General features: G+C 43.5%; 1 protein-coding gene across 1 annotated transcript; it reads right to left on the reverse strand.

Annotated features, from left to right (window-relative positions):
• Positions 1–1,369: 1,369 nt before the first annotated feature.
• tek (TEK tyrosine kinase, endothelial) lies at positions 1,370–25,707 on the reverse strand (the record flags this gene model as incomplete). The annotated part of the gene is made up of 24 exons (XM_083670047.1): positions 1,370–2,087; positions 2,423–2,522; positions 3,056–3,152; positions 3,272–3,312; positions 3,612–3,682; positions 4,096–4,209; positions 4,557–4,747; positions 5,124–5,234; positions 5,626–5,839; positions 7,965–8,125; positions 8,722–9,045; positions 9,465–9,764; positions 10,006–10,140; positions 10,845–11,003; positions 11,307–11,451; positions 11,586–11,731; positions 11,881–12,006; positions 12,343–12,480; positions 13,090–13,221; positions 13,800–13,952; positions 14,242–14,352; positions 14,932–15,219; positions 16,733–16,878; positions 25,619–25,707. 24 exons carry the CDS (start codon positions 25,705–25,707, stop codon positions 2,013–2,015), a joined length of 3,567 nt encoding a protein of 1,188 aa, XP_083526173.1. The 3' UTR covers positions 1,370–2,012.
• Positions 25,708–26,846: the final 1,139 nt, after the last annotated feature.

A 26,846-nucleotide genomic window follows, 5' to 3' on the forward strand; every position in this document is an offset into this window, starting at 1 on the left:
ACCTGAGGTTGATACTCTCAGGAGCTAATAAAGTGAGGGTTGTTGATTTAATCCCAGATCATTTGCTCTAGCTAGCTCTATATAAAACCCACCAGACACTCTCACTGCCCCTCTGTCTCCAGCGCTTGTGTTTCGGTTGTCTAGGAGGAGCCAGTATAACATTTTTATGCAAAAAACACCCTACCAAACGGAGAAAAGTAATACACCAGTTACTCCTCTCTCAGAGAAGGGAGTATAGTATAGTATAGTATAGTATAGTATAGTATAGTATAGTATAGTATTATAGTTTGCCATGTCCGGCTGAGGTTGAGAAGGGGATGATTTCTTGTCTGGCTGATTCAGGAGAAGGGGATGATTTCTTGGAGTCAGTGGCACAGCTGAGAACTTCTTCCTCAGCACTATGGGAGAGAAAGAGTCCAGCCCACCTGTGTGCGTCCAGATCATCTCCATGATCGCCCTGGTGTGCTTCGGCCTCTACTGCATCGTCAAGGGAGTGTCCTTCAGCTTCTTCAACTGGTGGTACATCTTGGGCGGCTCGTGCATCATGGCAGCCGGCTTCGCCTCCTTCCGCGTCTACGAGGTGTGCATCATCGCGGCGCAGAAGGAGATAATCGAGGGCCAGCCGTGTGGCCCGGGACCCTAGGGACAGCCTGGAGAGCCAGGAGAATCAGGGGAACAAGGACAGCCCAAACTAGACTACCACTAGACACTCAACTCTGAACACCAGGCTATGTTTATAGAAATGTGATGGTTTTAAGAATTATGAGAATGTTCCTATCCAATGTCCTTTGTCCTCCCAGAGTGGCTGAGAATATCTTCTTTGTACAGTATCCAGTTGTCATCTCCCTAGGACTGCCAAGAGACAAGGACAGGCTAACAGCCAGAGCCAAACTGAACACTGGTCCGTTGATTTCCTCAGCTCTGTATCTGCCATGTACTGTAATAATATAGTTTTAATACAATATTTAAACCACTAGTTTATATGCTTTGCCACTTAAGAGACGGGCAGACAGCACATAAAGGCAGCCAATGGTGCAGGTATATCTTGTACCTAATAAGCATTGCTCAATGGTTCATCTGAAATCAAGGGAAATTGTATCTGTACCTGAAACCAATGAAGAATGTAGGGCTACAGCATGAAGGCTTGTACATTCTTTGTAATGTTTGAGATAATTTTGGCTGGAATTTGTTGGGTAAAAATCTCTTGATTTACACATAACCATAAATGAAACTATATGAAATAGGATTTCACATTTTCACCCATGAAATGTTGCTTCTCTATATAGGAAAGTGACATCACAAGAAATATGAGTGTCACACAAACCAAACTAATTGTTTCATTACAAACCTTTTTATTTGTTTTATGGGTACAGTTTACTGTATGAGCATTGGTTACATTTCTGAGAGATATTTACATTAAATCTGCTATTATTGTATAATGGTAGCAAAAGGTGGTTCTTGTTGCGCCTCAATAAAATGTTAACATTTAACATTATTTATGGTCAGAGCCAAAGACAACCATTGTTTTATAGGTACAGCCAGTTACAATCGTAGACCTGATGAATCAACAACACATTAAATGATAAAGATTGTTCTATCTACAGCCAGTTAAATGAATCAACAACACATTAAATGATAAAGATTGTTCTATCTACAGCCAGTTAAATGAATCAACAACACAATTAGTGACAATGATAATATTCTATAAGTACAGCCAGTTACAAATAGACCAGATGAATCAACACATTTACTGAAAACATTGGTAAAGCCAGTTACAACTATGGGCATTCACCAGACCAGAAGAATCAATAACACATTTTTACAACATGAAAGTCTTGAAAGTCAGTTTATGATACAGTATCCATATGTTAGCACATAACTTGGAGTACACAATATGTGCAAAATACTAGTCCATGAACCCCCTTGTGGAGGATTGCTTAAACCATGTTACATTATGATCCATGTACAACCAAACAGAAAATGTTTAGTACTGTCGTCTTCGGAACACAAGATTATCCAGCTTCTTCTGCGGAGCAGTCGATGCCTGCGTAGGTGAACTTCTCATACAGCGTGGTGTTGACATATGTCTACAAACAAAAGACAGGGTGATGATACGTTTAGTGCTCGGTTTTGAAACCTAGTGCTAGTTTAGAAAGCTTGTCAAACTTCCTGGCAATTATACTTGCAGTAAGGGGTTGATAAAAAGACAGACCTCCGCCCAAATAAAGCAAATAATGAATAAACAATTATTGAAATAAGTTGATAAGACACACAGGTAGATAGTAATAAAGCTAGTTAATAAGAACATGAGGCAGTTGGCCCCATGCAATAGACTGCTGCCACTCCCTACTTTGAGTGTGCTACTTCTTAGCATCGCCGCCAGGACTCCAAATGAAGCAAAATGTCTTGTTGTGGTTTTTACCTTCCTCTCCTCCAGCATGCGGTTGAGAGACACCAGGATCTGGGCGAAGGAGGGCCTCTCGTAGGGCTTCTCCCTCCAGCACTGTCTCATCAGGTCATACCTGCACCACCACATGGAGAAGAGGGAGAACCTTTGGTTATACGGTAGTCATGATAACAGTGGAGGCTGGTGGAGACAGCAATCGGAGGACGGGGTCATTGTAATGCATGGGATGAAATGAGGAAACGTGTTTGATACCATTCCTCATTCCACTCCATGCATTACAATGAGCCCGTCCTCAGATTTCTACAGTACCTTCACCAGCCTCCACTGCATGATAACATAAAACAGATCCACTCCTTTGCTTCATTGTATTGTATGATTCCCTAACTGTGTGCAAATGTGCCTGAGGTCTTTAATGCCTTTATGAATGCCAGCATTCTTCTTTAAATGTTTACTGGCACGTGTGTGTGCATGTGTGTACACGTGTGTGTGTATGTCTTACATCTATGTATCACTCCTGTCCCTGAGTGTCCATGTGATCTCTACTCTGCATGGAGGAGTTCATATCTGACTCAAACCAGAGCAGCTCACTTATTAGAAACAGTGTGTAAAGGGTTCAGTAGTTCGGCAGCAGACCCCTGTGGTACTTACACTTCGTCGTCACAGTTCAGGGGTTTCTCCAGACGGTAGCTCTGGGGGAGCTTCTCATACAGCTCAGCGCAGGTCATCCCACAGTACGGAGTACCTCCTGCAGTTCCACACACACACACACACACACACACACACAGTCATGTTCTGGGTCAGTCAGACCGAGGATGTTCAGACAGTGTATTTTGTCTGTTAGCCTAGACACGGTACGGTACTAACCTAAGCTGACAATCTCCCAGAGAAGTACTCCATATGACCATCTTAGGATGAAGAGAGAAACAGAAAATCAGTACTTTGAATACAGCACATACTGTATTAATATGCCCCCAGACTTTACAGGTCAAGTTTGCATTATTTAGAGGTACACTGTCTTACTCTGTGGAATTAAGCACATACATGTTGTACAAAATAAGATTACATTGAAATGTATTATTGACACAGAACATGCTCATTAGCATCACTAGAGACTACTGGGTTCTGAGATTGCATGTTCATCTGTCATTCGGTTGTCTTCACATGTAACATTCTCTAACAGTTAGTCAGAGATACAGATACTCACACATCGCTGTTGCTGGTATAAACGCTGTAGTTCAGAGATTCAATGGCCATCCATCGGACTGGTAAACGTCCCTGTTTGAAACACACAGTGAAGATACACACCTCTGTAAACAACTCACACAGTGAATATGCCACTAACACTTACAAGACTCTCACATGAAGATACAGTACACATCTCTTCAACTCACAAAGCAAAGAAATACACAGCTATGAACACACCTGGGGAGGCTGGTGGAGGTAGAAATCAGAGGACGGGCTCATTGTAATACATGGAATGAGGAATGGCATGAAACACGTGTTTAAAACCATTCTGTATTCCGTTCCATGCATTACAATGAGCCCGTCTTCCAATTTCTACCTCCACCAGCCTCCACTGAAACACACCGTATCCATGCCAAAGGTCACAGTTTCATAGCATAAGCATGAGGTACATTGTGAAAAGGGACAATTCATGATTTATTTGTTGAGTGTGCTCGCACACGCACCATTGTCTTCTTTACATACACTTCCTGTCCTCTGGAAAGACCAAAATCAGCTATTTTGGCGACAAAGTTCTCCCCAACCAGGATGTTTCTGGCAGCTAGGTCCCTGTGAATAAACTAGAGATGGCGACATCTGAATCCACTTTGTCTGAGAGAAATATTCAACAGTTTGTTAATACAAACACTCTTACAGTACTATGTGTGTGTATTGCCGGGGGAATTAAAGGGATAGTTCACCCAAATAACAAAAATACGTTTTTTGTGCTTTTAAGACCAATGAGCCAGGAAAACTCAATAAAGCGCAGCTTTACATTGAAATGTATTATTATTGACACAGAACATGCTCATTAGTATCCCTAGAGACTACTGGGTTCTGAGATTGCATGTTCATCTAAGTCGATAAGTCATTGAAATTATCGAAAATCTGCAAGGGGTCTTAGAGAGCTAATCTTGATGTTGCTAACCTGTTTCTGGCTCAGGTAGTCCATGCCGCGGGCCACATCTGCAGCGAAGTGCAGGAGCTGCTGGGAGGTGAGCGTGGAGGCTGTGCTGTTAGCGATGGCGAAGGCCGGGTCCGTCTCCAGAACGCGGCTCTTCCTCAGGAAGTCCAGCAGGTTGCCGTGAGGGGCAAACTCTATGGCCAGGTACAGGTACCCTGGAGGTTCCACAGAGAGAATCATGGGTAACTTTATAAGCCAATTCGGTTGTTCATCTTCTTTATTGAGGTACTCAAGATTTATCTCAGTGATAATTACAGTCCATTATAACAGTCCATTGATTATTACAGTCCATTATAACAGTCCATTGATTATTACAGTCCATTGATTATTACAGTCCATTGATTATTACAGTCCATTGCGTCTTATTGGCACAATGTGAAATATGGTGAAATACAATCTCCCATATCTACCATTAACTTCTTGACTGTCACATTTTTCTGTTTCAATAGGTTCCACAGCAGGACACATACAGTAACAGCCCAATAAAATATGATGAGCTGTGAAGTCAGTGGAGAAACACTTGGACTGTACCTCTGTGTTCACAGGCACCCAGGAGGTTTATGATGTTGGGGTGGTGGCCGAGTTTACAAAGCACCTCCAGCTCTCCAGCAAAGTCCCTGTGGTCGTCCTTGGAGGCGTACTCTGTCAGAGATACAAATCAAGTTCATAGGTTATTGCCGATTCCCAAAATGCAAAAGGGCCTGGTAATTGTTGTGAAATTGACTGAGAAGGTTTTTTTTTTTATCAAGAATCCCCCTATGTGGTGTCCTAAATATCTACAGAATACATGCTGAAAGCCTTTATATACAGAACTAAAGGCCTGTTTTTGATGATCTTGATGATGAGAAGATGACATGTTTTAACGTGCATTTTTTAAGCTGAACTTTTTTTTTAAAGCTTATTTTCTGTTCTATTCTACTACAAGACCAATAGATAAGATGTCTTAAGATGTGTTCATCTACAACTTATATTCCATACTGCCATCTTCATCATCTTGTATTTCAACAACATCTCATCAACATAAGGTTTATACCTTTCATCCGTTTGATGGCAGCGTCCATCCTCAGTCCGTCCTTCTTAATGCGAGCTTTGAGCACCTGGCCAAAGTTGCCCTCGCCGATCACATCCTGGAACTTGATGTCGCTCCACTCCAGAGCAGGGTAGGCCACCGGTTGTTCTGGGTTCTTAGACTTCTTATTGGGCAGGTTGAGAGACCCAGAGCTGAACTGGACGACAGGCTCCTCTCTCTACAACGATGACAAATGTAACACAGGTTTAAGTACAGTAAGCCATTATGATGAAGTCTTTTTCATTTTGATGACAAAGTAATTGGTGTTGTAACAAGTTCCGTGACACAGAGGCGGAGTCGAGGTTGTGTGGTCTGGGAAATCCCGTTTATTTTATAAAATGTTCGTACGACCTGCCCCACCTCCCTCACTGGGCACTCCGCCTGTACATGGCCCGGCCGTCCGCATCGCCAACACACCCCCCCTGTCGCTCGGGGTGCTTCTTGTGGGGCCAGGGCTGGTTCTCGACATACCTGCCCCTGCCATCTCGTCCTCGGGGCGGGCGCCGGTCTCTCCTCCTCCGGCACCATGGCTCCTTCCGGGCGCGGGGCCGGGGTTGGTCGCCGGGGCTCCTGCGGCGGGAGGGAGAGATGGTCCTCTGCCAAGGTAACGGCGGCCGCGAGATCCTGGGGCCGGTGGTACTGGACCCAGGCGGCGGTCCGGGCCGGGAGCCCCGTGAGGAATTGCTCCAACACCACCCGGTCCCCGACCTCCTCTGCCGAGCTGTTCCCTGGGTCCAGCCACCGCCGCGCGCTGTCCCGCAGCCGCTGGGCGTAGGCAAAGGGCCGGCTCCCCTCCTCCATCGTCAGGGCCCGGAACCGGCGACGGTGTTCCTCCGGCGTGAGGCCCAGGCGGTCTCGAATTGCCCGGGCCAGGGACGGGTAGTCCCGTTGGGCGGCCGCTGGCAGGCTGTGGGCAGCGAGCTGCGCCTCACCTGACAAGAGGGGCAGCAGATGGTGTGCCCACGTGCCGTCCGGCCACCCCGAGATCCTCGCCGTCCCCTCGAATACCGCCAGGAACGCCTCCGGGTCGTCCAGGTCCCCCATTTTCTGGAGGTGGACCTTGGGGGGACCTTGTGCCGACCCGGGCGCCGGCCCCGTCTTGATGGCCCCGACGAGCTCCAGGAGGAGGGTACGGTCCTCAGCCCTTGCCGTCACCATCTCCCTCACCGCGGCCTGGTGCTCCTGCTGGAGGTGGGCCTGCTGCTCCAGTATAAGGGCCATCCTTCCGATAGCCGCGCTTAACGCCTCCATTCCCTTTTTCTCCGCCTTCGCTGTGTCCCAGGTTGGGCGCCACTGTAACAAGTTCCGTGACACAGAGGCGGAGTCGAGGTTGTGTGGTCTGGGAAATCCCGTTTATTTTATAAAATGTTCGTACTCGGCTTTCAAGCCCTCCAAATACTCGGCAACTTCACAGTTGCCGTCCCTCCTCTCAACGCAGAGGCACACACATCTTAAACCATTTAGTCAACGAGGCTTCATTCGCAACACCTGCGCAACGAAGCCTTGCTTTCGACAACCCCGGCCACGGTCCTGTAGCTCCCTCTAACAGGCCGAACGCTGCATGTCCCCCCACAGGTGTATTTCCACGATTTAATCACATTCAAGATATAAACCATGTCCTTCTTTTCTCACAGTTTTGAAGCATTATACTGACAATTGTTGAAGCCCTCATCATCTTTCTTTACTCAAGTGTTATATGATATGATATGATATTATTATTATTATTATTATTATTATTATTATTATTATTATTATTATTATTACTGACTCTAACAAACTTTAAACTTGAGTATGTGATAATTCAGAATGCTATAGTATGTTTTCTGTATGTACTGTGTAGCAGGGCCAGCCTGGCCCATAGGCCAAATAGGCTATAGTTGCCTAGAGCCCTGGAAGGGCCCCCAAATGTGACATAAAAAAACATTTCAAATAAAAATGTTATCTGTTTTTTTTTCAGGCAGTAGGTCACAAGTTCAGGTGACCTTGTGCAACCTGCATAGAGGTGTAGTGGGGGATAGGTGCAGGTAACAGGTAATATATTTTCAATGTGCAATATTGATTTTTGGTGTGTTTTTGTTTACTGTTGATAATACAGTCACTGTTAATAATACACACAAAAACGTTTATCTTTTGGGGAAAATGGGGTAGGGAGCAGGGTGTAGATTGCAGGATAAAGCTGTTTCAGGTGGTTGAGGAATCCAAAAACCTCTGGAGGGGGCCCCTCACCCACGCTCTCGCCTAGGGCCCCCGGGACATCCTGCTGTATAGGTAAAGTTCAAGAGAAGTTAGTCCATCTAACCCACCACTATATTCTGGAAGGCCTGCACCATCCTCCGCTGGAAGGTGGCTCTCTTGAGCTGCAACACGATGCAGAAGGCCAGCAGAATTGTGATGCACGTCATACCAGCCGAGCCCAGAATGGCAAAGAACAGCATGTTTCCATCGCTGCCAAACCCACTTAGTCCTGGGAGAAGGAGAGAACATTCACTGTACAGTAGCTACATTCCAATATCAACACTAGGCTATCACTCAGAATGGAGCAATGCAATGTCATATGGAGCAATGTAATAATTCATAGGGACAACTCAATGTGTTGGCTACTGCAATGGATGTGATTAGGAAACTTTTCTCCATTCACTTACCGCCGGTTGTGTCACATTGCGTGGGATACTCGTCTGTACTACTCAGTAGGGGATAGACTCCAGGGGATGCTGGTGGAGGCAGAAATCAGAGGACGGGCTGATTGTAATGCATTGAAAGGAATGAGGAATGGTATCAAACACTCGTTCCATTCCATGCATTACAATGAGCCCGCCCTCCGATTTCTGCCTCCACCAGCCTCCACTGCACTGTGTGGGGTACTAATCTGTACTACTAAGTAGAGGGTGGACTCAATCAAGAGTGTGTGGCTTAGTGGCAGGGGAGGCTGGTGGAGGTAGGAATTGGAGCATGGGCTCATTCAAACACACATTCCATTTTTTTTTTTACCTCCACCAGCCTCCCTTGACTACTAAGTAGGGGGGAAATCAGTCAAGAATGCATGGCTTAGGGGTAACTTACGAGAGCTCTCCTGGGGAGTCAAGGTCGTGATGGTGATCTGGGGTTTCTTCACGCTCTCTCCCATGTTGTTCTTGGACCAGATCTCCACTAGGTAGGGGGTGTCGGGCCTCAGGCCCCGCAGCTGGAACTGCATGGCCTGGTGCTGGTGCTGCTGCTCATTAGGCACGTTGATCTCTGCCAGCTGGCTGTAGTCAGCCAGCGCTGTGTCCTGGAAGCGGATGAGAACCTTGGAGATGGAGTTGCCCTCAGCCAGTGACCAGGTGATGATGGCAGACGTGTCGCTGACGTTGCAGCTCATGACACTGGACGGGGCGGGTGGCAACTCTGTTCCAAGAGTCAAACACATGGGGTGGAAGTTAGAGGGTGACGTTGGTGGAGGGAAGTCAAACATTACCATTCCATAAATGTAGACACATGTTTGTTTAACAGTCAGTCCAGCACACACGATAGGCTTTCTGTAGTAGGACTTTTGTGTTTGTGAAACGTCGGGGTATATATTCTTCTGAATTCCCTGCATCATTCGTTTGTCCTCTCGTGCTCTTTTGTTATTAAAGGCATAGTTCACCCAAAGTTCACATGTAGTTTAATTTAAAATATTCTAATTCAGGGTACATTGACTAGGACACGTGTTCCCTTTCAGGGTAAGGAACCACATATGGGATTTTGTAATTTGGCCGAACTATTGTTGATAATACGTTTTAGAACTGCTATTGCATGAGACCCTGTGTCCACCCTGTTCTTACCATTACTGAGGGTCCAGGCGGACACGGGCGTGCTGCGCTGCCCCACAGAGACCGTCATCATCCTCACTCTGCACTCGTATTTGTGTCTGGGCCTCAGGTCCACCACCTGCTGACTCGTGGAGTTGGCAGGGAGGAGGTAGGTCTTGAAGTTCCCAGTGTCGGAGTGCTGCGTGCAAATCACCTGATAGGTCCAATCCTCTTTGGAGGGCCCCGACCCCGGCCCTACCACAGGGTCCCAGGACAGGCTGAGGGAGGTCTGGCTGACTGGGACCAGCTTGACCCCCGTAGGGAGCGGGAGGTCTAGAAGGGAGCGAGTGGGAGAGAAGGGGGAGAGGCATGATGTCATCAGGAGACTGAAATCCTGCCATAGGTCAGTTGATTTAGTGAAGTGCCTTAGGCTGTGCTATGTTTTTCTTTGAAGTTAACGGTGAAACTCAAAGCATATCAGGTTTCTGTACGATACTTCATTCGCATTGTCAAGATCAGAGGAAATGTCTGCCTTTCTGAGGTAAAACAACAATGGGAAGATGATGACCCTTACCAAGCATCTGGGTAGAGAAACTTGCCTCAGGCCCGGGAAACCCGGTCCCACCAGCACCATGGCGACTCAGCTGGACAAATGTGGTGTACTGGGTCATGGGGGTCAGGTTCTCCAGCTTCACTACCGAACCAATCACTGATAGACATTCAAATAAAGAGAATCACAGGACCAATCACTGATAGACATTCAAATACAGAGGATCACAGGACCAACAACTGATAGACATGAACACATTCAATCACTGATATGCCTCAATGTCTCCAAATGATCCAATACAGCCATGGTGACAAACAATTACATGGGTAATGCTTAGATTTCCAATACTTGGAAAGAATTTCTGGAACCAATTAGATTAGTTTCCAATACACAATAACACCCATGCAGGAAATTACATCATTCTAATTGTTCAGCACAGTCATAACAAGTACTTTAGTGAGATACTGTAAACCTTTAGAAAACATTTACTGAAGCTGAAAAGAATCTCACACTTTGTCATGTGCAACAATAAGCACATACTGTTCCCTGGCTCTGAGATTCATGGACCACATTTTGAACCTACAACATGAGTAATAACAAGTAGAGACACTTTAAAATAACTCTCATGAAAATGGCAGAAAATTACACAGTTATTGTCTATATACACTAATGTTTAATACAATATAATGTATTAATTAAACGCGCATATTAAACATGCATATATCTTATGTTTAATACATGCTAAATATATGCATGCTTATACATGCTTAATACATGATCATATAAATGCTTATAATGCTTTTAATGTATAAGACAAAGGTCCGCAGGGCAGATGTGAGCTCATGTCTGAGGGTGTTTAGTACCTTCAACTGTCTCCCAGACAGATGCATTGACCTGCTTGTAGAGGACCTTTACAGAGGTGACTGGTCCATCCCCACTGTAGGGCTCCTTGTTGAGTAACACAACCAAATGGTACGGTCCACTCCCATTCAACACGGGAGGGTACTGTGGTTTTGGTGGCACTGAAGGAGGGAGAGGAAGTGAGAGAGAGACACTGTTCCAGTCAGAATTCATAGAAGAGAAGAGAAAAGAAAAGAAGAGAAGGTGAGAGGAGAGGAGAGGAGAGGAGAGGAGAAGAGAAGAGAAGAGAAGAGAAGAGAAGAGAAGAGAAGAGAAGAGAGGAAAAGCGAAGAGAAGACAAAGGTAGTTTGTCTTTAGCTCTTATCTCAACCATCCCAGAGTATGGAAAAAAATCATGGGATGATGGAGAGCTGAAAGTACAGTATATTAACCCAGATCAGTCTGGTCTGGTTCTGTTACTGTACCTTTCACATTGACCATGAACTCCTTCTCTGCTTGCCCAGCTGTGGTTTTGACCTGGCAGGTCCAGCGACCAGTATCACGTTCAGTGATCTTGTCCACCTTAAACCTTGAGGTGGTTTGGTCACCCACCGTGTCAGTGTCATATGCCTATGAAAATTGAAATCTAAAATCTCATTTGATACAAGGAAATGGCTAACGTGTTTTTTTCATATCAAATTGACTTAAATCTATCAAATACTGCAACATTCTTACAAATAACTGTAATCTCGTTTGTCACTTACATATATGATTGTTTTGTCAGTTTTGAGTAAGATGATCTCCCTGTGTAAAGGTGCTGGTTGGCCGATGGCAGTGCAGTTGTCCAAGTAATGAATCCCAGAGTTCAACTCAGTGTCCATGAGGTGGCTGACCACCACAGGAGCCTTGTCTGTAGAAAATAACAAGTTAGTATAAAGCACTACTGGATGTGTGTGTGTGTGTGTGTGTGTGTGTGTGTGTGTGTGTGTGTGTGTGTGTGTGTGTGTGTGTGTGTGTGTGTGTGTGTGTGTGCGTGTGTGCACATGTGCTGGTTAATACCTTGTTTTTCACAGCGAGCGCCATGTCTTCCTGGACACACACAGCCTCGAAAGCGGTCACACCGGCCCTTGCCGCCACACTCACACTTGAGCTTGCAACCAGAACCATAGTAGCCCTGGGGGCAAGCTAAAGTCACAGGGAGAAATCAAACAATCCATTACACTGTCCCAAAACATACAAACACAATCATTGCCAATCAGCTGATCAATACATTTTAAAATATATATATATTTGTATGGTGCAATACACTTCATAAAGTGGTCATAAAGTGCTTATGTGTGACCAGCTCTGATCCACGTAGAGCAAGCAGGGACAATGTCAAGGAAAAAGAAACCTTGTAGAAACCTTGAAGAAACCTTGTGAGTAACCAGGCTCCGTGGGGGAGCCCATCCTCCTCTGGTTGGCTGGGCAGAAGCTCACAGTCATTTGTTGACCAATCAGAGTAGAGTTAAGGCCCCTCACCTTCACTGCAGTTGAAGCCTTTCCACCCAGTGGCACAGGAGCAGCCATAGGGGTCTCGTTGGCAGAATACCATGGAGCGACAATAACCGTCCCTGCACCACTCCTTACACGTCCTCCCAAACTTGCCCTCGCCACAAACTGCAATAAAACATAACTTTGTGATTACATGGTATTCTCCAATATCGCAAAAGTCCCCTACAAAACAGTCTCTGGTCATTTGGAAACATTCCAAAGAGCAAGATAAGAGAGCAGAGCACTAAATCACTTTGTCCGTAATCAGCCGGTGGACGTTTAGAGAGCAATAAACCACATTCCATTGGGTTACATTCTGTAACATTAAAGGAGATGTCTGTGAAGACGAATCATTGATATGTAAGATCATTTGTATGTGTTAACAAAAAAAACTAATAACGCTTAAACATAAAAAATATACATTTGGAGTGCACAGTCACACGTATGCATAATGCACAATTCTCCCAGACAAATTCCAAATATCTCCATGGTGATATAATGAACTAAACCATCAATTCAACTACATCTCTAGATAGGAGGTGCACTGTAAGACGGTGAAGGCTGGTGGAGGTAGAAATCAGAGGACGGGCTCATTGTAATGCATGGAATGGAATGGAATCAAACACGTCCTCTAGGATGTACATTTTGGAAGGTCTTTCATGTAAAAGAGGTCTCTTGCCCTCAGTGGGACTCCTAAAAAAAAGTGGGTTAGTTGAATAAAAAATTTATATGTACCGATTTCACAAGTGTGTCCCTTGAAGCCAGGTGGACAAATACACTCTCCTGTCTCATCGTGACAGACACCTCCGTTGGTGCACTGAGGACAGCTGTGTTCACAACTCGGCCCCCAGACTCCATGTCTACACTCTAGACATAACGGTAGAAAGCACAGTAGTACATTGAGTCAATTCCAAATGGTCCTTTCATCTTCTATCTACTATAAAATGGAGCCTTTTTCCTTTTACAAATGACGTTTTTTTTGTAAAAGCTGACACAAAACAAACAGGAGTGAGTTTCCTGGATGCTATGTAGCTTAAGTAGCACTTTATTTCTCCTGACAACCCAGCCGCAAACTTTGAAGAACTTTGCTGGTCGAGGTTTTTTTGCTGGATTGTCAAAATAAATAAGGTACTACTAAAGCAACCAAGCGTTTGGAAAACTCACCCTTCACTCTTAGAAAAAAGGGTTAGAAAAGGGTTCTTCATTTGTCCCCATAGAGGGTTCTTCCCCTTTTGGGTTCGATGTAGAACCCTTTTGGGTTCCATTTAGAACCTTCTGTGAAAAGGGTTCTACATGGAACCCAAAAGGGGTCTACATTGAACCCAAAAGTTCTTCAAAGAGTTCAATGTAGGGTTCAAATGACCCTTATAGAACCATGTTTTTATGTATGAGGTAAAAAGTCAAGGTAAAGTAGAGTCAAATAAAGACAATGTGGGAATACTGACTTCTGACTATCAGCCTGGTTATTGCTGATGTGGACTTGGCCCCAGCGATGGATCTGGCTGTGTAGAGGCCAGCGTCGCTGGTGGTCACCCTGACCACGGGGTACTGGAGAATATCCGGGATCTCATCCTTGGGCACAGAGTGGATGAAGGACCCTGGAGAACAGACTTAGTTTAGTAACACTTTATGAAGTTGTTCAATATCTTTGTATAACAGTGAAATAACAACTACTAGACTTGTGTGATAGCAAAACAATGATTACAGAGCCATTACTCAATTACAAAAGTATTATTTAATGTTACTGTAATGTGGATTTAATGGAAAGTAATAACACTGTAAGAACCACTTAATGGAAAGTAAACATTTTCTACCTCCACCAGCCTCCACCTGTGTATAGTATGGCACAAATATACAAACAACAGTTTAAAGCATGGAACCATTTACCATTCTTATAGATGACAGCATCCTCTGCAAAGACTTTTCTGCGGGTAAACGAAATGTTGACATCTTCTCCTACGCTGACGGTTGTCGTTAGGGACTCTGGGAGGAATGTGGCTTAAGAGGCAAACAAAAACCAGACCTGTGTTCTCAGTGGTGCATAAACCAGCACAGTCAGCAATCTGAAATAGTTCACGGTTTGCTGCAAGACTTAAGCTGTTGTGTAATGTCAGTCATTTGCCAACAGAAATGAGATAAGTGTGCATGGTGAACAACAGAAAATACTGCTGGAGTTAGATTCGGTTTGACTGCAAGGAGGAAGTCATAAGCAAACAAGCACTTCTAACAGGAAGTCACAGCAAGTTTAACGTACGTCCCACCATTCATCCCTCTGGCTGTTTGGCATTGTTTGTATTTCATCAGAGTTAGAATAACAGTTTATCTCGCCAAATGTAATGTGTGACATTTGTAACAGTCAAAGGGACAAGCTTGTTTGATTTAGTCACTCTTGTTATAAAACTTTACTACAAAGCAACTTGCTGAGGTAAGCATTGTGTGCTCTGACTATTGTGAGAACCTGAACACAATAGGCTACGCAACTTTGCAATGTAATAGAAAGAAAAAAATGTTAGTTATTAAACATGTCATGTGGTTATAACTCTGCCTATAACACAAGAATAATGTCTAGTGCAGTACCTTCATTTAGCATTTTGTATGTGTAGATTCTGTCAGTGTTTTTGGCCCTGCAGTAGAATTCCCCGAAGATGTCACTGCGTGTTTTCCAGGTGATTTTAGAGGCTGCGTGGTAGGCTGAATCCTGACTGACAGGCAGGTTTTGGGGATGGGTGAGGGGGAAGTCCCGCCCCATGCTCAGTGTGCTGCCGGAGGACCAGTCACTACTGACGCAGTGCAGAGATGAGTCAGAAGACGTCACCATAGGGTCAGGGTTCACCAACGTCAGGTCGGCGATGTCCAGGGCATTACCTGTGACACATTAGCACACATAAACACACATAAATATGCACACACACACACACACACACACACACACACACACACACACACACACACACATACACACATACACACACACACACACACACACACACACACACACATCTAACATACAAAACCACTTGTTCGTACACTGCAAACGTGTTGTCAGTACATCTGTTATTACCATATGCGCTCATACAAGTGTGTGGCCCCTACAGTCATGGGGAATCATGACATTTACAAAGACCATGTCTGATTTATGCTCTCTGCTGATACACTTTAGTATCACCACTGTTACAGCTGGCGGCCAAAAGAACAGTGTCATGTAGCTGATGCAAACACAGACAATGGCCAATAGATTCAACACAGCCAACTTTCTAATAACAAGACATGGAAAGTGCAGAGGTGTAGCGGATGGGATTTGGAATCATGCTCTCGTGATGAGGTAGCCCTAATCTCATTCCCAGACACTTCTAGCCAGTGTGCTCGGAAGGTCCGGTGCCTATATAATGCCTGAGGGCGAAGTTAAGGTAGTCCTGTCTGAGACATGAGAAACTTAAGTGTTGTGCCCTTGAAGCTTGAGGAAGTTCTTTTGTAGACACTTGGGTCTCCTCACAGACCAACGACACTAAAAGAGGGTGTCTATGACACCAATAAAACCAGATAATAAACACTTTTTAGACTAAAATTCAGATACTATAAAACACAGGGGAGGCTGGTGGAGGTAGAAATCGGAGGACGGGCTCATTGTAATTCATGGAATTGAGCAAGGAATGGTATCAAACACACCTCATTCCATTCCATGCATTACAATGAGCCCGCCCTCTGATTTCTACTTCCATCCCCTAATAGAACAGGAATGGACCAATCTGGTCCATTTACAGAGCGTGCAAATGAACCAAGAGCACCAAATGTTTATTTCACATTCATCTTCACCTCCTTATCAGAAGAACACTCTGTGGACTGTATTCATATGAAGTCATTCACAAGTATCATCATATTGTCTGTATTTTCCATTGAGGCATCCATTACATCATTACAAACGCAATGCAGTTGTCGTCTGTCACGGCCAGTGCAGTTGACAACATAAGTGACCATTGGGTTTCCAAATGGAACCGGTTGCTAGTTTCCTTCCATTGTTGGCGTTAGGGCGCTTACGTTGAAGATGTTTCAGATTAAGGACAGTGTGACGTTGATGAAAAGTGAAAAGTAATATGGTACAGGTTTTCATTGTGTGTGTGTGTGTGTGTGTGTGTGTGTGTGTCTGTGTATGTGTGTGTGTGTGTGTGTGTGTGTGTGTGTGTGTGTGTGTGCGTGCACGTGTGTGCGCTTGTGTGTGTGCGCACGTGCGTGTGTGTGTGTGTTTGTGTGTGTGTGTGTGTGTGTGTGTGTGTGTGTGTGTTTGTGTGTGTGTGTGTGTGTGTGTGTGCATCTCTCTCTCCTCAGTGAATAGTGTGTGTGTCAGGATCACGGACATGATGCATAGCGTCGGAAACTTCACACATCTCTCTCCGCAGGGCTGTGTGTCCAGGGGGTCGGCGTTGCGCTGCGTAGCACAGCAGTGACCTCAGCTTGCAGCCATAAGCCTGATCTCTTCCATATGTCCACTCTGGACTCTCCCTCAGCCAGAACCTCTGAACCTCAGCACTTATAAATCAGAGACAGCTCAGATAAGACAAAAAAACTCAGAACGTCTTTGAAAAGAAAACACCCATCATTCCCTTCCTGCAATCTCAGTCACGTAGAGTAGAGTTGAGGTCAATTCCGTTTCAATTCCTGTCAGTTTAAATGGACATGGAGTTTCTCCAGAGGGGAGCAGTTTAATACCAGTGTAGAATTAACATATTCCAATTCAATTCAGGGTTGAATTGCATTCCAATGGAAAAAGATCCATGTCCAATTTGAGATGAAATTGACCCCATCCCTGATGCACTGCAGAACCATTGGCTCAGATTAAATGCAGGGAGGATACACACTGCTCTCTTGACAGCATAAACGCTGTCCCACAACAGCAACAAGGTCCCGGTCAACTGGATTTTGTTTTCACAACTCAAATGAATTTCATATGCGCCAAGCTTACATGTTTTGCCAACAAATTGATTATCCTGCGGGTTAGGCTTGGCCCAAAGGCAGGTTGGCAAGAAGTCAATTAACTTTAGATGGGTGAAGGGTCTGATGAGGGATTGACTAGGTGTGTGTGAAATTAACTTTGAACAAATAAATATTCCATTGATTCCACTCTTTAGGGAGAGAACAGAGGGGAACATTCGGAGAGCGATATGGCATCCATCCTCATCACCATCAATCGGAGGATGGGCATATGTGTTCCATTGCGTACATTGCTTCACCGCTGTTTATACTGCTTATACTGTTTATACTGTTTATATTGTTTATACTGTTTATACTGTTTATACTGTTTATATTTTTTTAGTACTTTTTTAACTATTTTATTTTATTTTATTCTATTTTAAAACTTATTGTTGCACTACTCTGTGGCACTGTCACTTTTGCATTTCACTGCATACTTGTACGCACATGACAAATAAAGAATCTTGAATCTTGATACCATTTCTTATTCCATCCCCTGCATTACAATGAACCCGTCCTCTGATTTCTACCTCCACCAGCCTCCCCTGCTGCACATACTGTATTAGATCCATCTGCTGTATGAATGTGTCATAGCTAATGATGACGGATGGGGTGCTGTGGATAACCCAACCAGCTGGTTACATTTCGCACCCCAATATTTATCTTATGAAGTCATACAGCACGTGCCATTCACAATTCACAACACACTTCACAACACATAAGACAACGCCATCCATTACATTCACATTACATTTATGCCATTTAGCAGAAGCCTTTATCCAAAGCGACTTAAAACAAATACATTTGTTTAAGTAAGTGAATCATCTATCCATCAGTCATCATAAGATAAAGTAATCAATGCTCAGACCAGGGGCCATAGGCAGTCACAATGCTAGAAGAAGGATTATTATTATTATTTATTTATTTATTTATTTTTATTAACAGGAGAGAAACTTGTACAGGGGGGTAGTGGGGGTGAAAAGGTCTTTAGAGGTGCAGCCATTTCCTTGTAGAAGGGACGTAGCTGAAGGGATGGATCACTGACAAGAATGCTGAATGTTTCCACACAGGAGCTACCCACTCATGTGTCCCCCCCCCGCTTTGGTCTTATTCCAAACATTAGCAGTATTTATTTTATCTCTTGAAGTGATAATATTCATTAAAAACCATACTTCATACTGAACTTAATGGCATATTCTAATTATAATGTGTTTTACATGGATGAACTGAGTACTATAAATACTGTTACTGCATGTGTGTATTACACATATAATGAGGTTACTTTTTTCTGTGTATGCAGAAAAATATTCTGATCTTTCAAGCACAATAGGAGCTTTACACACATACAGGGCTGACCTGAGCTATTACAAGCACAGCCCGCCAGTGTGTTAAGGTTAGAGATAATGGACCCAGGCGTGGAACACAGAGTCAGGACACAAATATAAAATAATAGGGCATTTAATGAGGGAAATGCAGGGAACGGGAAAAGCTGGGTGGAATGGCAAACGGGGTAGGGTAGGCAGGCAGGTAGGGCAGGCAGACAGGCAGGCAGACAGACAGGGCAAGCGGGGCACGTAGGCCAGGCAGGGCAGGCGGGTAGTGCGGGCAGGTAGGCTGGCAGGTGGATAACCGGGTCAAGGTCCTGGAGCATAAAGGGATAATGATCAGTACTAAGACACTAGGACTTTAGAATCAATACGAGATGAAGCAGCCGAGAACGAGACTAACTTGGAAACAACATCAATGATTTGGCGAAGAGCGGATGGGAAGCCGGGGTTTAAATACAGCGAGGTGATGAGCAGATGACCAACAGGTGAGCAGAACGAGCAGGTGGAGATGATGAGTGACATCTCAACACAAACAGACAGACAAAGACAGACAGGAGAGAGGGAGGCACTGGCACAGACTAGGTGGAAGTGGAGGACATGACACAGTGTCCGTTCCGACCCTTAGTAACGGTAAGGATTTGGGTGGAGGACACATTGGAGAATTTGTTTACTGCAGGGCGGACCTGAATCGTTTTGTGCTGGCTCAGATATTTTCCTTTCAAATGGTCCTTTCCAGCACTTGTTCTGCAACTAATCTGGCCAGGCCCAGTACAGCTCAGTTCGACTCAGCTCAACTCGGTTGTTCCTGTTGTGTGAATTAGGATAAGTCAGCCACTCATACTCCCTATCCCTACTAAACACAGCTTTCGTCATGAAATGTAGCCAAATTTCCCTAGCTACTGTTCTTTAATCATTTCAGATGACCAGCCAGCTGATTGTACTGTATAATGTGATCTGTAGTCTTCAGGGTGCCATTGGGAAACCTCGCCCTGCTATTGTTGAGGTAAGAATAGTCCTGACAATGTAGGGTGTAGGTTTAGGGGGGGAAGTAACTTTCTGAAGCAAAGAAAAAAAAAACTGAGCTATTAAAAGATATTATCTATGTCAAAGCATCACATGGAGTCTGAACATGAAAGGAATAAAAATTTACACAACTGCTGATGCTCTATTACGGACGGCTCCGTAATCCCTTGATTTACTTAGCTTTTAATGTTGAAGGAATTACTCAGTTTACACACGCAAAACTTATGTGCGTTTTTGTTGTGTTCCAACGTCCAACCAGTATCAAGATTAAAAAGATAGATGTTTGGGTGGATGCTGTCAGCATTCCAAGCAGGGCTAGAGAGAAACAAACTTGTTTTGGCCAAGTGCCTGGGTGCAGACTAATTGTATTATGCCAGGGCCGCACAGAGACAGAAAAAGGAGGCTTGGACAAATACACAGAGGAGACACACTCAGGTGAAGTAGCATCCCAGTTTCATAATTTCTTTGTAATGTAAATAGTGATGTGTTTAGATAACATAATCAGGGCACACTTGAAAAATAGACCTTGGTCTCAAGGTGCTGTCTCCTGTATAAATAAAGGATAAATAAAATAAAATAAAATAAAAATAAACCTAGGCCATAAATGTCCTACTCCGGGGAATAGTCTGTATAGATTAATACCACTGTCACATACACTCAAATCAAACAAATAACTGTGTTTGTGAAGTCACTATAGGTCATGTAATGTACATCTCAGGTCCTTAAACATGGTGCTATTTAAAGTCAGCGAAACCTAACAGGGAATTCAACTGTTTTATTATACAAACATAACATAACATAAGTGCTGGCTCTCTCAACATGTACATGACACTGTTTCCCTTTTCACTTTTGTTTTAATAAGTCTAAGATCTATTCTCAGATTTGGCTGTAGTTGTTTCATTCCTGTTCATCAAGACAATGCTAATATTTATCAGCCACAGGTGGCCAGGCTCAATATCTCACTGCACTCTAGAAACAACACATATCCTTAGATACAGTATTTGTTGTTAGAACAGATGACACACCCTTATGCACATGAGTTATGTCCCAAACTTATCTTTAAAAAAGAGGTATTTCCCTCAGTCCATTTGCATTTGGCAAAAGTTAAAGATGAGTGAATATTAATGTTTGTCAGACTGATGAGTTATGTTGTGTATTGCTGTTGCTTGGAGTATGCTTTAGGTTTGTTACAGTGGGTTGTCGCAACCCAGACCCTCTCTTTCCAGAGTGAAAACAGAGTTGCCAGGATGATAAATGGATTGCTGTCTTATCTGAGAGTGAAGGCACAAAATGCTTTGGCTGATTTGTGCCGCAAGGACTGGGGATTCAAACACAGGGGATTCAAACACAGGGGCTTGTTTTCCAAAAACAGATGAAAGTACAAAGAAAGCCTTATGCTGAGGAGGCAAACATGTGTCTGAGTGACACTTGAACAACATGTACTTGCTGGATGTCTTTGTTGGCCTCTTGGGCTCTCTAGGAGGGGTCTGGGTGGAGGGAGACTAAGTGGGGTGGAGCTGGAACTCATCCATTAAGGGAGAGTCCTCCTCTTCAGACTGAGGACTGCCAGACTGCTCCCTGTGGCTGGCAGGTTTGGTGATTTGTTTGAAGAACAATATCAGAGCTGTCAAAAGTCTGGCGCTGCTTGACAAATTGAACTGAAAAACACATTGTATAAGATTTATGCTGTATGATAAAAATGGGTAAAAATGGATGCTAATAGATTGGAAGAAAATGCAACAGTACCAACAACCAAAATGGATTATTCAGCTGTCCCTGTGGGAGAAGCATTTGAAGAACCCTTTAGGGTTCCATGTAGAATCCTTTTGGGTTCCTTGAAGAACCCTTTCCATGGAGAGTTCTGAATGGAACCCAAAAGCATTCTTCAATGGGTTCACCAGAAACCCAGAACACATTATATTAGAGTTTATACATATTATCAAGATGGAGTCATTGACTCACTATTTTTTCTACTTTAGAGAGAACTTAACTTGTTTTACAAGAGTGACACCAAAGTGGACTTGTGCTATTGTAACAAGGTATTTCAGTTTTACTGATGAGACAATGCCCAATGTTGCCCAGTGGTCATTTAATATACCATATGAACCACATTTTAACATATTTTTGTTATAATCCTATGTATAGTTTATACTTGAATATATCAACTTTCAGTTCACCGGTTTTTCTTTTTGTTTGTATTCCATTCCCAAAGTCTGGCACTGCTTTACAAATGGAACCGAAGAACACATGGTAGAAGATGTATGATGTATGAGAAGAATGGGTAAAATGGTTGGCAACAGATTGGAATTACACTCTTAGAAAAAAAGGTGCTACCAAGAACCAAAACTTATTATTCGGCTGTCCCTGTGGGAGAAGCATTTGAAGAATGCTTTAGGGTTCCATGTAGAGCCATTTCAGGTTCCATGAAGAAGATTTCCATGGAGAGTTCTGAATGGAACCCCAAAAGGTTCTTTAAAGGGTCCTTTTGGAACCCTTTTTTAAGTGTATTGATAAAAGATATCATAAATGCTTCATGTCAGTACGGTACGAGAGAAACTCTGTGTAAGGGTTAGGGTTAGGGCTAGGGCTTGCTAGAGTAGTTTGTGATTACTATCATCACCAGTCAATGCAAGCCAATTGTGTTGATAAATTCCAATGTTATTTTAAGTTAATTGTACAGTATCATATGAATTTGGTCTATTGTTTGTTATAATTGGGAAAGATAAACTATTTGTGTGTGGTTGGCAACATAAAAGAGGGGTGTGGGGGTTGTGAGCTCATGTGTGTGAAGGGAATGTGGGTGTGTAGAGGAAACTGGTTGCAGCACCAGCCCATGTCAAAGAGGTTGCTGAACTCATTTCACTGTGTTAGGTAACTAGTGGCACAATGGTAACACTTTACTTAAAGCAAACAGTTATAATGCCATCATAGCGTATTATAAGACTTGTTATAAGCATGTATGACTATGTTATAATGTCTTATATCATGTCATTATGATCATGAGTTATTTTCAGCCATTTTCCCTGTGAGTTGAATAAAAACTTCTTACAAACAGACATAACATATGATATATTATGAAGACATTATAAGGCATCATATATAAATTATGATTAGTTATAAAATGCGTTACATACAGTATGCCTTCTAGAAAGTGTTACCAAAAACATATGTAATTGTCTGTCTTCATAATTGAAAGTAACTATGTTGTATTCCACATCTAACTTCAAGTAATAAAAATGACGTGATTTAGTGTGTAAGGTACTTTAGTGTGTAAGGTATTTCCTAACTGTATCTCAACACTGATCTATATTCAAGGGTAGTTCATTGAAATGTCATAACAAAATGACAACTTACTGTAGGCTCTTTTCACATTATTTTCATGAGTCAAACATTATCAGACTTTATTAGAACAAGCAACCATATCATCAAAAATAAAAACAAAACAAATAATCACTGGAAACCACTATTATTACCACAGTAGATATAATGATAAGCTAGCTCAGTGATAAGCTACCTCTGAATGATAAGCTACCTCTCAGAAGCATTGAATACGGCAAGGCGTCTTTTTAACTCCTTTTTGAAAAGGCTAGTAGAGGATGCAAACACTGCTACTCGTGAGAAAGAGAAACTTGTGGCTTCCTCAAGCCTTTTCTCCCCAACTATTCACCTCATATCTTCTGGAGTCTCAGGATCACTTTGTGATCCGAGTCTTTTGTAGTTTATTGACACAGCAAGAAAATACAACGAAGGGGAAGAAGACTGCTACGCCTGCAACAACAATAGTCTCTGATCCTAAACCAAATAACTACCAATGAAGGTCCAACCGTTGGATTTTCACACAAGGCAGAGTGAATCTGACGCCTTTGAAATGATATTGATGATAACGTACGTATGACGAACTAAACCTTTCCCCATTTTACTCCTATGAAAACCAATAGTAAATATAAAGCAAACACAAAGACGCACACTTCTTAAACACTACTAGTTACAACGTGCGTGTAACAATGCTATTATACTGTGGCCCTCTGTTCTTGGGAGCACTGAGCTAGGTGTCGATGACTGTAGCCGGCGGCCTTCATGATCATTTATGACATCAATCATTGTGATATAGATACAGTAATTATGATATAGATACAGTAATTATGATATAGATAATCCCATAAGAGCCGTACCTGGAGAGAGCCAGTAGACCAGCCACAGGGTCACAGAGGAGAGACGACAGCACATATTCCCCCAGTGAGAGGCTGGTGGACACGGCAGTTTGTACATCCACAGAGAGCCACAGGCCAAGACGGACAGAACAGAGGCGAAGGAGAGGAAGACCAAACCCCAGAGGGTGTCAGAGAAGCCCATCAACACACATCTCTCCACAGTCTCTGGAACTGCCTAATGTTCTCTTTCTTTCTTTCTCCCTCCCTTTCTCTCTCCCTTCCCTGCCTTCCCCTTCCTAACTCAAGCCCCCCACACCCCACACCCCACACCCCACACCCCACCCCCCACCTCTCTCTCTCTCTATCCCTCTCTCTCTCTCTCTCTCTGCTGTCCAGGCATTGGGAGTTGGAGTTCCTTTTCCTGTTTCCTCTCTGTGTGAGGATGGGAAAGGCCTAGTCTGAACAATGTAAGACATTAATTACTACTCCTAGTAGACCCTGTAGGGAGACTCCCCCAGATAAACCCAAAAGAAGACTCCTTATCAATTAGGGTGTGTTCACCAGAAGCCCAGTTTGTACACAACGATGAGTTAATTGACTCACTATTTTGCTACTTCAGAGAGGAGAACTAAGCTTGTTTTCAAAGTGACACGACAGTAGACTATTGTGACAAGGTATTTCAGTTTTACTGCTAAAACAATGTCCAATGTTGGTGGTCATTTAATGTACTGTATGTACCACATTTTAACATATCTTTGTCAAAATCCTATGAATCATGCTGTTTATACTTTCAATTCAGCTGTTTTCTTTTTGTTTGTATTACATTTCAGTCATAATTTTAAGTGTACGCCCTTGACTGCTTGTTTTTGCCTCAGGAGGTCATTTCATTCTTTCTTTATCAAGTAATCTGTGTTGTTTACACGTTGTAACACAGCTATATATTTGGATTTGTTTAACCAGCAAGCGTTTAATTTCTTCTTTTCCCTATGAAATCCAATGTCCCAATACCTACAAATGTTTGTGTATGTTTCACTTATTCCCTCCTAGGCTCCAGGCATGAATATTATCCCCAGGTTATGAGTTGTGCCCACTGTTTAACTAAGATTAACATTATATTTGCTTTCCCCAAGACTTTCCCAATATTGGGTTCTGTTTAACATTTCTGAATTCCCCCAGTGGTGTGTTCGGCGCTGTCTCGGGCCTCTATAATAATCTCTAATAGTGTGGTGGTTTTACTGAGGCAACACTCACTACTGTGAGACCACCTTACTGTACATAAATCATGGGTAATGAATGGGGAGAATCAGACCACATGGGGACCAATGGGAGGAGAACAAAGTGATAGAGGAAGTAACAGAGCCGAGGCCCTGAGGTTACTAATATGCTGTACGGGAACCAACCATATGGACGTGGGATTTTGAACTCCCAAGTATGTGCTGTGAATCACACACACACACACACACACACACACACACCCACACGCACGCACACACGCACGCACATGCATACGCACACACACACACACACACACACACGCACACACGCATACACACACACGCACACGCACACGCACACGCACACGCACACGCACACACACACACACACACACACACACACACACACACACACACATGAAAAACAGGTGTGTGCTTCAAGAAAGTGGGGTTCACTCAAATCACATGGCGAATTACTCCCTCCCATCTTTCACTATTTCCTCTGAGAGGGAGAGAAACGGGGGTCTGCCCAGTGATGTCATGGCCCTGGATGGACGGAAACGGAGCCAGGAAATGTCCATACCTCACTCCTGTGGTGGGGTTGATGGTGGTGCCGTTGTCTCCTTTCAGATGCTTGAGGGTGTGTGATACAAAGGAGCCCTCAATGACCATATCGGTAGCATACAGGTCAGAGGAGGCTGGTGGAGATAGAAATGTGAGGACAGGCTCATTGTCAATTCAGTTAATTTTAAACCAAAACTGTAACACACTTTTGGTTATATAAATGTGTAGGCAAACGTGTAGCTACACTTTATATTATGTCGGTCTATTACTTGTGTAGCAAGGCCTAAATGACCTAGGCAACAGCCATGTATTAGTTTGGTAAGTAAATATAGTGTTACTATACAAGTTTCATGTAGTTTCATTTAATTGAAAATAACAGTCATTTTAGCCATCTTAATTTGAAATCACCAGGGCCCAGTATTTCACAAGGTTTGTGTTATCCAGATTATTTTTTGCTATCCAGGATTGGATCAAGCTGGCTGATTTCCTGTATACTACAACAAATCTGCCAAATAGATCTGATCCTGAACAGCAAAAAAGAATCTGGATCATTCTGATCTAGATTAAACGTTTTGAAATCCTGGGCCCAGCACATGGACAGGCTTATCAAAGCTCTGACCACCAAGCCCAACATATGCAGCATGTAGGCATATACTTGTATATGGGAAATTCTCATAGACCTTTGACTTGAGAATGGAATAGGTTTAAGACTTTTGTTTTGACAGTTTCTTCCTCTGCCTGAGAACAAGGAGCACATGCAGCAGCTGTGGAAACATTGAGACACAGTCATAGCTTCAGCCCAGTCACTGTATACTATAGTACAGCAGCCTAACCACTGTGGTATCCATTGTCCCCCCTTCTACTTACATACAGAGAAACTGATTCATGTCAGTTAGCCAGAGGATGAATGGGTTGGGAATAACGATGATATGACATACATTGGTCTCATTTACCACATCGCAGGGTCATTTCATGACTTGCAGGGTAAGGAAAGAGAGAATCAATCAATCAGTCAGTCTATCAATGTTTCATTTGCCATACAATCAGATTGTTAGGAATGTGTTATTTATTGCATAACCCCCCGAGACAACACACACACACACATCCCCAGAGAGGTCAGAGCACAGGGTCGGCCATAGTTACACAATGAGTGGGTAAGCATGGAGAGCGAGGAAGCAGAGCCAGCCTGGTGAGCTTTAACATTAATAAGCAGAGTTGTTCCTATCACAGACCCCATAATAAGCTCT

This window comes from Argentina silus (assembly GCF_951799395.1).
Source record: "Argentina silus genome assembly, chromosome: 5".
NCBI classification, from domain to species: Eukaryota; Metazoa; Chordata; class Actinopteri; order Argentiniformes; family Argentinidae; genus Argentina; species Argentina silus.